This window comes from Epinephelus lanceolatus, chromosome 11 (assembly GCF_041903045.1).
Source record: "Epinephelus lanceolatus isolate andai-2023 chromosome 11, ASM4190304v1, whole genome shotgun sequence".
Taxonomy (NCBI): domain Eukaryota; kingdom Metazoa; phylum Chordata; class Actinopteri; order Perciformes; family Serranidae; genus Epinephelus; species Epinephelus lanceolatus.
Genome location: NC_135744.1, coordinates 25592624 through 25606246, shown reverse-complemented (window position 1 = coordinate 25606246; position 13623 = coordinate 25592624). Strand labels below are relative to the sequence as shown.

The following is a 13623-nucleotide window of genomic DNA, read 5'->3' as shown; positions in this document are numbered from 1 at the left end:
ACTCCAGATTAAGCACATACTTATTGACCATGTGGGTGAATGTATGAAGGATAAACACATTGGAATGTGAATTCTGCATGTTCACACATGAGTATAAAGTCTTATACAACAGATGCGTTACGTAATTATCCTGTCACTTGTGTCAACTCACTGTCTGAAAATGGCAGCTATTCACAAAACATCTCCTCTAAAAGAAGACTTGGCAGCCTAAGGGCTACTTTCAGACACAACGCTACAACGGCCCTGTCTTGGAAACACGTTTCCAACCAAGTAGGCATATCAACACGAAACATGTATGGAGGCATACGTGTAGCCTATATGATGAATATAGCTTAGGTTTGTTTTTTGCTTTACAAAGACCTCCCCCTCAGTGGCTCTACAGATCTTTTGCTGTTTCTTTTCTGAGGTTTTTTTTAGAATTTTCTTTGTTGCTGGCAACAACAAAATGATGCAGTGCTGCTAGAAGTTCTGAAAATTCTGCCCCCGCTCCTCTGAAACTTCCTTGAACACCTAGTCAAATGTGTGCTGAACCCAGCAGCATGCGCAACTCGAATCATACTGTGTCTGAAAGGGCCTTGGAGGAAAACCTAAACCACAAAATGACCATTTGTAAATCAATTAGTCAAGCCATGTTAACGTGAACTCATGAAGAAAACTTGTTTTTCTCGTCTGCCTCCACAGAAAATAATTAATTGATGAATTGATTGGGGACCACGTTAAGCAACAGCAAAACTTTATCAAACTCACACAACTCATGCAGTATAACCCAAGTCTTATTTATCCAGCCATTTGCTCAGCACTTCAGAAACACGCATTTTAACCAAAGCGTTACTATTTACTATTACATATCTCGTCTGGCCTGGGAACACCTTGGGGCTCCCTAGGAGGACCTGGAAAGCGTAGCTGGGGAGAGGGACGTCTGGAATATTTTGCCTGCGTTTGCTCTGCGACCTGGCTTTGGATAAGCAGTTGAAAATGGATGGATGGAACCTTACTATTTAAAAGTGAACTGAAAGTGAAACCTATCAATGCTTTCTTCAAAGACTCTAACCCAGACTCTAACCCCAAGTTTTTTAGCAAAAAAATGTAAGTGTTTGGGAGGTACTGAGCATACGAATGAATAAATGAGACTTAGATTATACTGCACCAGTTGTGTAAGAGTTTGTAAACAGATGTTTTGATATAGTCCTGCTGTTGTTTAACGTGGTCCCCAATCAATCAATAAATCAATATGTTCCCTCATTTCTGTGGAGGCATGCAAGACAAGACAAGTTTACAAATTTAAGGTAACATGACATGACTAATGGTATACAATAATCATTTTGTGGGCAAAGAATTCCTTTAACAAGGCTTCTTTCTGTTAGTGCTTATGGGCAGCAGGTTTTACTGCTACTAATGTAGCTAGAGAGAACAGAGTTTAATACTACATTAACTACTACTGCAACTGCGAAGAATTACTCCTAGTACTACTAAACACTACTCATTTTAATACTAAAAAGTACAAAATGTGGCACTTGTACAAAGCAGTAAAACCATCTCTACAAAAACCGTGACAGTAGGGTTGGTAGTTCCAAAAAGGGCAGCTCTCTAATTAAGGAGAAACTGGCAGCAGCAGCATGGTGATGAGGTGTCATGGTCAAGTTTAACTTAACACAAAATATACTGTACTGCATAGGCAAACTAAGTCAGTCATAGGGCTGATACACAGTGCAGAGGGCCTCAACTTGTCAGACACCAAATGGACACACACACACTCCTCTGGTTTTAGATACCACTTATTCACTTAAAAGTATAAACACTGGAACAAAAACAGGATCTGGCAGGCTTCGGCCTGCGAATGACTCAGCACTTTGTGCAAAATGCAAAAGCATAAACAAGCCCAGAAGCTTCTGACCTGCCGTAACAGTCCAATCTGCTCCATTTCCTCTCTCAAGTGCTCCATCTTCCTCCTCATGGTGAAACTGGGGTCTGTTGAGCTGTACTCCTGGCGGCTTCCTCTGGTGAAAGCTGAAAAAATAAATGAAGTGTGCTCAGTTCCAGATAACCCAGAATCCTAGAAACAGCTACTGTTGACATTCCTGGCAAAGCTACTTCAGGTCATAACAGATAGGCACCTTTCATTCCTGGAAAGTCTGCCGAAAAGAAAATCTCTTGTAAAGCCAAAAACCAACGCCCTTTGATAATGTCCAAGATACCTTGATATTATCTTTCTTATCTGAAAAAAGGGTGATGTCACCAAGAAATATGATTGCATCTTGTTTTTACCTCCTATAAAAAAATGGTTGAGATGTGACGAATACTTCCGAATACTTTATCTTTATTTTGTAGAATATGGGCGAGTGTTTCCTACAAATCTTCTTGTAAAAAGTTTTGCATCCTACACAAATCCTTGTTCCTCATTTGCTCACTTAAGTTCTAAAACCTTAGCTTCTAATAATACATGATACAAACATTTTATATAACAATGGAGATGGAACAATTAGCCAATTACAGAGGCTCAATGTGAAATTCAGAAAGCACTCCAATCATGGAGGTGGCTGCGCCGGTGGCTAACAGCTAATGGTGCTAACTCCATAAACAGCTAACAGTGTTAACCAGGGAGGAAACAGAGGATGGGCACTACGCATCTGTGGCGACACCATCCTAATATAAGCTATAACCAGAGTATAAGTGCAGTGCAAAGTGGCAGCAATGAACTACTGGTATACACACTTGCACTAATGTGCACACATGGCTGGACAGTCCACTGCAACAAACCACACAGAGGGAGCCTGATGTCATTCTGTGGTCATGACGTCATGACTCCTCTCTGTTTTTACATAACAAATAGTGGTTTGCTGCTGTATTACTGCTCTGAATATTACATACAGAACCTTTAAAGCAATTCTGCAACAAAACAGATTAATCACGTTAAGAGAAAATGCCAAACATTTCACAGTTTCAGCCTCTTAAATGTGGGGATTTGCAGACTTATTTAATCCAGGGTGTCTACAGGTAAGTTAAATTTAAGACTTTTTAAGACCTTTTTAATACCACCTTTTATGAATTTTAAGACCAAACCTGCAATGAAAATACACATTACATATACACTGATCAGCCAAAACATTAAAACCCACTGGTGGGTTAAGTGAATAACATTGATCATTTTGTTACAGTGCACTGTTCTGCTGGGAAACCTTGGATGCTGGCATTCATGTGGATGTGCTCCACCCACTCAAACACCGTTGCAGACCAAGTAAACCCCCTCATGGCAATGGCACATGGCACTGGACAAATTGGACAAAACAAGCAACATGAAGATGTCACTTTGGTTCTTGTTGATTGTCATGGAGTTACTCTCTATTTTTTTAAGTTTAACAAAACAAATAACAAATTGATTAATCGAGAAAATAATCAGCAGATGGATCCATGGCGAAGACTGTCATTAGTTGCAGCCTTGTATCAAACTTAAAGAATTAGCTGCAGCTCAACAAGCTGCAAATGAGTGCACGAGTAATTGAGTACTGTGATTATGCTCACATACTTTTTATTAAATAACATTTTCAATGCAGGACTTGTAAGTGCAATGGAGTGTTTTTACAGTGTTTTATTGATACTTTTACTTTAGTCAAGTATCTGAATACTGTTGTTTCTACAGATAGCTATAATCAGCAACAATAAAAACACATTTCCATGACTTTTTTGGGCACTGAAACAAGATTTACTCATGCACCCAAATAAAGCATGTCAGGAAGAGACATGAATCCTGTTGCACCTTGTCCTTGACTGCTAATACACTGATAAAGAACAGATCAACAGTTCCTCAGAAACCTTCCCCACTTCCAGAGAAGGGGTGCCGGGACTCCACCTAAAGAAAAAAAACTTGGCTTCAGCTATGAGCCTTGGGTTAAAATGGATCACTGCCTCTGTGTTTATGCAAGCTTCATTTTGATTTTTTTAGATTAGTGGAGGCTAACTGGACCTAACAAAGACTCATTCAGTTCATCCCATTGATTTGAAGGTATCCTTAGTAAAAGAGACTCAATGACAGCAAATGAATGAGGTAGATTTTACATAAATATGTTTTGCTTTTTACTAATTTTACACTTTTACTTAGTTACTTTTAGATGTATAAGAAACTCTCTCACAGACGAGGCAGCTAAGACCTTTTTTGCATGCTATGATTTTGTCCTACTTCTCATGTTGTATAACTTGCTGGTCCCAAACAAATTGTACAACTCTTATGCCACTTGTATCACTCTACAAGCAAGCGCTGAAAACATTTGATAAGAAAACGCTAATGTATCATCACTGTAACATACTCGCTAAACATAACATGATGAACTTTGAGAACTTCGTGATGTATTCCGATCTAAGGCTGGTTTTTAAAATTGTCGATGGCACTGCACCTCGCCCACTTAAAAAATTCATTCAGCTCACCCCGGGGCAATCAAGATCTGGCAAGTTGCTGTTACAGTAAATGTGTTGGTTGTGACTATGTGTGGCCGTGCTGATGTTGTACTGTGAGGGGACAGCAATTAACATTGACTGTCTGTTAACTTATTTTGTTTATTTGTTGTTGTTTTTTGTTATTTGTTATCTTACGTGGGGACCGCAGATGGAAACTAGCTGTCAGCTAAATCTGGTGTTATGCATCTCTTCTTGTGATTCGAGATTAATGTTTATAACACATGGTCCCTGTTAAATAAAATTTGGGGGAAAAAAAACAAAACAAACAAAAAAAAACCTTAAAGCTTGAGCATGGAGCTTTTGTCTCCCCCCTCTGGCAGTGAGAGTAATAACACAAACACTGTCGACCCATGCTTATGACGTATGCATACAGGTGAGCTCGCCACATCTTCCCGTAGGAGCCCATAGGAGCACTCCCTTCAAGTCTTTTTTGACTTTAGTCTATCCTCTGAATACAAAGTTTTTTATTTGAACCATCTAACACACATTTTCCGCAACAGTTTTCGCCATACTCCCAGCTTCTGCTCCATTGTTGTGTTTTCCTCCTCCCTCCTGCCCCCTTTAGCTCTGGCTGGTTCATGTGAAATGAGATATTTCCTGTGTGCCAGCATGGGAAAGTCGCCACAGACACCACAACTCCAGTATACTACAGAACAGAAGATGCTTTCCCTGACAGTGATAGGCTTAATCAGCATTGTGTAACCTTGTTTCGCAGGGGCTTGCATGTAGCAGACAGTCATTAATATGTTAAAGTCCCGCACTCCAGCTTCAAGTGTCTGGATTTATCAAGTCTTAAGGGTTTACATCCTTGCTTGTATCCATGTCTTTATAATCATCAGAAATCTCTTCAGAAGAGGACATAGGGCTTGGACTTGATGTCACGCTGGACGTGAACTTCCTCACGCACATGGAGAGGTGATATCCTACATTCCCACTGCATATTTAAAAGACAATAACCCAGTAGGGGACTATTTTTAAACTTCAGCTCCGTGATTACTACTGCAGTGAAAAGGAAAAATATGGAGCCAAACAGTTGACAGTGTCATTCAACAACCACATTACCTGATCTGGGCTTGAGTCCAAACACTGTGAGAGTGGTGCTGAAATCGGCATTGCGCAAGCCCTCCTGTAGACACAACATTCATGAAACCAGAATGAGGCATTGTCTTAGCACTGAAAGATGTTCTGAAATACTATGATGTTTAGATGTTTATTCACACAGGAAGTTTCTTAAACTCACCTCACAGTCATCGTTCCCACTGGAGCTTTTCCGAGCACTCTGACACTTATACTGTCAGGAAAGGAAAGACATGTTCTTTTTACGATTTGACGCTAATTACTTTGCTAACCTCTATTTGTGTTGTCTGGTTGAATGGGTGTCTGACTATGGATGCAAACTTGAGGAGACTTGTGTTGTTGACTGTCTGTTTCGTAGACATCGTGCTGATGTACTCATTATAAAAGAATGACTTACGATCATCCTACATTCTTTCACTGTGTTATTTTTAATCAAAGTAACCATAAATTAGACTGCTGCGGCTATGGGGAGCCGTGCGCACGCTCATACCTTCAGATAATCTTTTCTCAGGTACTTGTTCCGCCTGCGATCTTCATTCTGATTGAGGACTGGTGGGACTTCGGGCCACTTTGGCTCTGAGTCTGACTGATCTGTCTTCAGGCTGCCATCAAAGGAGCAGGAGAAAGAAGGCTGTAAGCAAGCACATAAAAAAAAAATCATCCTCTTCATCCGTCCAGAGAGAAAACATCATATGAGGAATGGGAGACGCGAGCATAAACAAAGAAACTGATAGACTCGGGACATTTTGACTCATGGTATGTTTGCTTTGAAGAAAAGGAGTTTGTACCTGTCCACTCAGCACCGATGCTCCACTACTTCCTTCATCCAGAGAAGCACTAGAATAAAGACACGAGTAGCATCAGATGACTTTAAAGAAACTATGGACCTAAGCATCTCTCTCTTGTAAACATTTTTGAGATTTGTTTCCAAGTGATTCTTGCATGAGGCTCAATGTCCTCAAGTCTGATTAGAACCAGAAATTAAACACTACAGAGCTGCCCTGCGATTAACCTGACCATGCAGGATATTATCTGGGTAATATCTGAATATTAGCGTCCACGCTGGTTGCAAGCCCTGGCATTGGAAGGTAAAGACCAGTAAAGCCAGTGGCTGATCAAGTGGATTGCAAGGTTAAAGGCATAAGTTGCTGCCTGGATCATTATCCACACCAAATCATCCAAACACATCACCCCTGTCCTCATCAAATTACACTGGCTCCCTGTTGAGTACCAGATTGTCTACAAAAACCGTCTGTTCACCTTCAAAGTCCTGCACAACCTAGCCCCCACCTACCTCTCTGACCTTTTCCAGGAGTACACCCCCCCCTACTCCCTTCACTCTTCCTCTGGTGGTCTCCTGACCATTCCCACCTCACGCCTAAACACCACGGGTGCCAGGGCTTTCAGCTGTACTGCCCCGAGGCTCTGAAACTCCCCACCTCCACACATTGGAAAGTCTGACAGCAAAACATTCTTCAAATACCATCTCAAAACCCACCCTACAGTCAATTTTAACTTTATCACAGCAACAATATCTTCATTTATGAAGCAAAATGACAGACACTGCTGGTTTTATCAATTATAATGTGAGTATCTGTTGTTATCTCTGCTTTATACAATTCTGAATGTTAGAGCTTTGAGTTTTGGACTATTGGATAGGTGAAAACTTCAGCTCCTTGAAATTGTGATGGTCATTATTACTGTATTTTTCAGGTATTTATAGACTACAGGAAAGATCATTTATTGGAAAAAAGTTAAATATTTGCCTCCGAAGTTGATGTTTTACTTTGTTTTTCTCTCTTTTTCATAAAACCAGTCAGAAAAATATACTATTCCTCCAGAGGCACAAGTTTCTGATCAAACAGCACAGGTAAATGACATCATGTGACAATCAAAGCAGATATATTGCTTCTGAGGCTGTATTCACAAAACTTCCTTTTCCTAAGAGTTGTTCCCTGTGACAAAATTCTGAGAAAATTATCAAAATAAAAGTAAACGTTATTCACAGAGCATCTTAACCCCTCAGGTATTTTAAAAAGCTCAAGAGTTTCTTAAACAGACTAGAAAATGGTGGAAAGACAAAGAGGTAGAAGAAATATTCTCCAAACACTGGATGACAGTGAGTCAGTGGAACGCTACAGATCAGATCATGCAGGGATTAATGTTCTCATCAATGTTCTCATGCAGTAACACTATAATACCAGACGTGATCACACTAAGATATTCGCAATTGGGAAAATGCAACAGTCTCAACTGTCTCAACCATCCATCAGCAGAGGGATCACACTATTACAACTCTTTCACAATCACAGTTCATTTCCACTGGATACCCACACCTTGCAGGCTCACAAAGTCATGACAAGACAACCACTTACATCTGTTAAAACAATGTGTCATACCAAGCAAAAAGGTCAATGATACTTCCTCACTGGGGTAAAAGTTTCTGTCCCTTCCTTGCAAAGAATAGCTCTGATAATTTAAAAAATAATCCCTCCTTACTAGAAAATTTTAGGCTATGGAGCGCTGTGAGACCCCTGGTCATCTTTACCACACGCCCTCTGCAAGGGCCCTGTTGTAAATGTGTGCTTGTCCTCAGCAGGACTGAACATGTGGTACAGTGCATACCTGCGAGCCGTCTGAGGCGGTGGCCTCGGCTTGCTGCCGGAGCTTCCAGAGTGACTCAAGAATCTGCAAAAAAAGAGACAGGTGCAACTGTGACAATGGTGATGACTCATGTTACATGATAGGCATGGATTGCCATGCGTCACTTAGGATGCTATGTTTACAAATACAAAACTATGCAACAATTGGGCTGAGTCAAATTCAATGGAAATGTTGCCAGTTGAGAAACAATGGGGAATTGTCTGCACAACAGATGGGACAGTAAGTAAGAGCGTCTGTTTAAGGGTTGTTTCATTGCTCATATGTTGCTAGGGCGACAGCTTTGGTCCCTGCAACTTCCTGTCAGCTACCAGGGAAAGTAAAATAGAAGGAAAGGTCATATGTCAGTAAGGAGGACCCAGACTTTGATGTCACCGGGGCGAGCACTGCAAATCACACTAGAACCCATAAAATCTTTGTTGTTTCACCTTCAAATGAAAAAAACCCCCACACATTACATCCGTCAGCTGCATCGCAGCCTCTGTTGGACAGAGACATGATCTGTCTGGAGACCAATAAAAAAGAAGAAATGCACACACTTTGATTAAAAAAAATCTGTCAGTGTCAGGGTTTGAATGTGATGTTCTGCTTCCTGTTTTATTTTGAAAGTCTGTTATTTGCCTCCCGATGTCCTGTCAAGTTTCCCGCCGCCCTGATTGTCTGATTGCTTCCACCTGTGTCTCATTACCTCCCCTGTCAGAGGGTATATAAGTCTGTGTCTTCCCTTTGTTCTCTGCTAGATTGTGTTGTCCTTCGTGAGAGCTTTCTGTGTTCTCCTTAATGTATATTCCTCATGAGATTGACCTTTTTCGTATTAAAACCAATGAGTTTTTGCCTGTTGGTTTGGTTACCTCTACCTGTGCTGACTGCCTATTGTGTACTAACCCTGACTGTATTAAAAACCCTGAACTTTGGAATTCATCTCAGTCTGCATTTGTGAGTCCACCATTGTGTTTGATAGTGTTTTTTTAATCTGGTGGAAGGATTTTTCAGTCAAACTTGAAACAACAAAGATATATTGAGATTTACCGCACCGCCCCGTTGACTCCGACTGACCTGACACAGTCAGACAGACAGTCTGGCTCCTCGAACATGATCACTGTCATGATGAATGCTCCTTCTTTATAGTTTCCTTGTCAGCAAGTGCATTAACAAACATTCCAACAGGTAAAATACACTTAGACCCATTTAAAAAGTTTATTTTGTCAAGTTTTAAACAGCCTATCGATGAGTCTTCATTTTAACAACAGCACTGATTTAAGTTCGAAGTTTGCATAAACTAGCCTCACAGGTAAAGAGAGCTAAATCCATTTCTATGACAAGAATATTTTCATGAATTCAAGCATAGAAACAGCTGAAATTCCTCATACTGTGTCAGTGTGATTGAAACGACCACTGGTTATCAACTGTGTGACAAACAGTAACTTTATCTGTATGCCATCTATGAAAACCAGTTACAAAGTGCTTTGCAAAGACATAAAAACAAGAGAAATGACCACATGAATAATAAATAAAAGTAGAATTTTAAGAGAGTTGAGAGAAGAAACAGATCAGCTGTGGGGTCATGACTCCAAAGACTTGGCCTCCTCTAGTTTTTAGCCTTGACCTGTAAATGCTGTTAAAGAAAGTTCACCTACCTGTGTGCTCGGCCAGTCACTCTCCGTCGGTGAATAAGACTCTCTGCTCTGCAAATTAAGGACCGTCGTCTAGAAGCCGTACATCAAATGTGCAGCGGTTGAGTTGAGGGAGAAAGCAGGGAACAATAGATAGTCAGGAAGGGAAAAGAGTGCACAGAGAGTGAGTGAAGTAACGCTGATGACAGTTTGATTTGGGGGGGTTAGGGTGGTAAAATGGTGATGATGGAGCCATATTTGGGGATGTCAGACAGAACATCTGTTTGGTTATTGAGGAACAGGAGCACAGATGTGATGAGAGGATAAGATAAGAGAGGATTTCACGGGTTGTACGATTAAACAACAATCTCTCCTGAGAGGAGTGAGGAGGAAGTAACAGAAGAAAGAGGTGCGTTTTTGCAGTGCAGCAGAACGGAGATCAAAACTAATGGCAGCGCAGAGTGATTCGGTTAGAGTGGGATGGCTTTCTGTGACGTCACTACAAGAAAAGCGAGAGCCACACACCTATTCTGCTGCTCCTGCTGCAGAAGCTGGACAGCAATCTTCCTCAGATCCAGCACTTCTTTCAGCTCATCGTCCTCTTCCTCGACCAGCTGCTCCTTGTCAGAGCTGGGGAAAAGTTCAGAATCAGAGTTACTATTGTCACAAAACCCCACAACCCTATTTGACTCCCCCGTTTAAACATTTGGCAGCAACATAATCACTCAGAAAGCCTCGATACAGCTGTCAAAACACTAAAGCCTCGCTGACAGGGCCACGTGTGTTGGGTAAATTCTGTAATATAAACTTAACTTTTTGACCATGTGATATTTGTTTCTTGTTGAGGTGAAATAAATCACGTCCGCACATTGCTGTCTAACTTTTTGCATTGTAAACCTCCCAAAATATTTGCAGATGTTTTAAACTGGCACAACCCACAAAAAGAGTATTCATAAAAGCTGCTGGCGGATTTTGTAGTGTTTACATACAAGGTCAACACCTGTCCATCAAACCGATTCGTCAGTGTCACAGCGGAGTAGTATTCAAGCTGAGGCACGCGTTGTATATTTGCAGCTGCTGATCAAAGGAGCTAACTGCTTGCATCAGGGGTGCGCCACCTAGCTGATGGATCGAGCACTCAGCTACTCTAACTACTGATCAGTGCTTCAGGATTATGTGTTTTCAGCCTGCGTCTCCTGATTTGTAGAAAACCTTTGCTCACATATCTACAAGCACCTTTTTTTTGCTTTTTAGTGCTGCAATGTTTTCACAGAGACATCATTCAAGAACTGCAGAAGGCCTCTGTGCATGCTCTATGTTTTTAATTATTCAGCCTTATGACAGCCTGTCAACTCGTGACTCATTATTGAAAAAGCTGCCATCAGGAAACTCCTCTCTTCCATTGAACTCCTTGTGCAGTTATTGCAATCATGAGCTCCATGCATTGTGAAATGAATAAGACAAAACATGTTTGCTCAAGCATCAGTGTCCAAAGATGTGGTGAATTATGACCTCACCCTGACTCCTCTTTCCAGCCATCTTTATCTTTGCTTTGGTGAGACATGTTAAGAACTTTCTCCAGTTCCTGAAACACACACAAACACAAAAACATAATGTCAGGAACCAGCAGCCTGTGACTGATTTTATCTCCTGGGGAACTCGTTCTGATTTCCTTTACGTTTGAAATGATCCGTTTTGATAAACAGATACATACACGTACCTTTATACAAGACACATGACTGCTCTGCTGCCCGTCACACTCTGACAGAGCAGGATCCTCGTCCGGGTTGGGGTCTATAAAGTCATAGAGATCCTGATCTGATAGAGGGAGGAAGCATCCGCGTTCATCAAATACACTGTCACATTTTAGGCACTTCATTCAACCACCCCGTGTCTCTGTTATTGCTTTCAAAGGGAATATGTGATACTTATTTTCGGTAACCTTTGCAAGAATCCATTTTGGAGAGGAGCGACAGGGCATCAGCACGGGCTGTCTCTGAAACCTGAGAGTGCAGGCTGACAGTGTCATCGTCTGAAGGCTGCAGGAGAAGAAGCAAAGGAGAGAGGATTATTTGTGTACAAGTACTTCTCATTTCTAGTGCAGTATTTTAGTATTCCTTTTTAACGAATGTGACTGGATGAAGTCTCTAATGTTATTCTGCTTTCACAAGATTGACGATCAGGGTTCACACACATTTTCACACACATCGCAAATTTGAGCTACAACACGTCGACAGCTACAGAAAATACATTTGATGCTATGTGACCTTAGGTGGAAGCTCATCCGCTGAAGATTACTTTTCCAAAACTTTCAACGACTTTCACTAATTCCATAACTTTTCCAGTGACTGTTAAATTCCAAGTCTATGACATATGTTGGCTTCTAATGCAACACTTTGACTCAGCAGCAGGAGCAGCAGGGTGGTTCCTAGTGTCGGGGGCAAAGGTGGACTCCTACACGTGTTTCAAAGTTGGTGACTTCCCACAACAGCCTTTCCTGTCATGACTCAGCCGTTCTCCATCTGTCTACCAGTCACCCTCGGAGAACTTCCCACCTCAGCCAGTCACCCCTGATCACCTACCCACCCGAGCTGCACACCTGCCTCCCATTAGCCAGTCTACCTGGTCCAAAGCTTTTAGTTCTTGCCAGATATTCTGCTGCCAAGTTGCCATCACTATCTGACTCTTGTCTGCTCTGCCCACCATTTTTGTTATGATCCTCTGCCAGTTTTTTACCACTGCCTACTGCTTTGGCCTCTCACGATTTGTTTGTTGTACCCGTCAACTTTTCTACTGCCTAGTAAGGACTGTTTTATCCTCTGCTGCTTCGTCTGGAGGGTCTGCTTGTGAGTGCTAATGCCTCAGCAAGAGTTTTTCCGTTTGTTAGATTTATATGCAACCATCTGGCTAGCAGCAGTGAATCAGAAGCAAAATTCCACAGGGTGCTTTTACATTTTTGGATCTTGAAATGTTCAATTTAAGTAGTACAACATGATAACATGTTCATCATGCACTGGCAATCAGCTGAGCTCAAGTGTTTGAACTCTGACCTCAGTTGTAGACAGCCTCTTGTCACCATTGTCACTACCGATTCCAGAGTCAGGCCCGTGGTTCTTACTGGGATAAAAATCTTCCATGCTGGAAATGTGCAAAGAAACCCAAACTGCTCATTAGGGCTGTATTTTGAAACAGGTAACTACTGTACATGCAAATAATATGTTAAAGGAAGATATAACAGTGACAATAAATGTGTCAGTACCTATCTGTAAGTGGCTGTGGAAGGCAACGCTTGCCGAGGGAGGGGAGGTCCAGGGTGTCCGGCTTCTTGTCCATCCTGCATGCCTGGATGTTCAGGTACTTGAATATGTGCACTTTGCCCTTGAGACAAATCTGAAACATAAAAAAGCACACCAGGGGATCTTGTTATTCCTCTATTTTTTGCCTCCTCGTTTCCTCCCTCCTCCCAGCGACCCACAAATCTTAGATCTTAGCACACCACGTTGAAGGATGTCTCAATTCCCAAAATGCATCTTGAGGAGAGAGGAGGCTTGCTGGAAGAGCAGTAAGTGAGGAGGCACAGGTGTATCCTTTGTAGAAGTCCTTTCTGGACCCGAGATGTATAAAAGAGGTGTCACACACAGCTGATGGCGCAGCTGTGCCACATGTCATGTTTAATTGACGTCATTTAAAAATGGCAGCTCCAAAGAATGGATGTCTCATTTTGTTAAGTGCCTTGTGTCTCTTTCTTGCCTCCTCTGCTCACGTCTCAGTTAGGAGGGCTTAAGACACGAGGAGAGGAGGCGAGGAAAGTAATCACAGGTGG

General features: G+C 41.7%; 1 protein-coding gene across 2 annotated transcripts in view; it reads right to left on the bottom strand.

Annotated features, from left to right (window-relative positions):
• lrch2 (leucine-rich repeats and calponin homology (CH) domain containing 2) overlaps nt 1-13623 on the bottom strand; it is a 43386-nt gene that overhangs the window by 15460 nt on the left and 14303 nt on the right. Inside the window, exons 6-18 of one of the 2 annotated variants that reach the window (XM_033643179.2) lie at nt 13060-13190; nt 12851-12938; nt 11743-11839; nt 11521-11618; nt 11318-11385; nt 10326-10430; nt 9825-9893; nt 8152-8214; nt 6315-6363; nt 6017-6157; nt 5690-5740; nt 5512-5575; nt 1895-2007 (exon numbers count right to left, since the gene is read on the bottom strand). In XM_033643179.2, coding sequence (XP_033499070.2) covers nt 1895-2007; nt 5512-5575; nt 5690-5740; nt 6017-6157; nt 6315-6363; nt 8152-8214; nt 9825-9893; nt 10326-10430; nt 11318-11385; nt 11521-11618; nt 11743-11839; nt 12851-12938; nt 13060-13190 — 1137 coding nt within the window. The remainder of the gene's footprint in view (nt 1-1894; nt 2008-5511; nt 5576-5689; nt 5741-6016; nt 6158-6314; nt 6364-8151; nt 8215-9824; nt 9894-10325; nt 10431-11317; nt 11386-11520; nt 11619-11742; nt 11840-12850; nt 12939-13059; nt 13191-13623) is intronic. The other variant, XM_033643187.2, reaches the window with a different exon arrangement.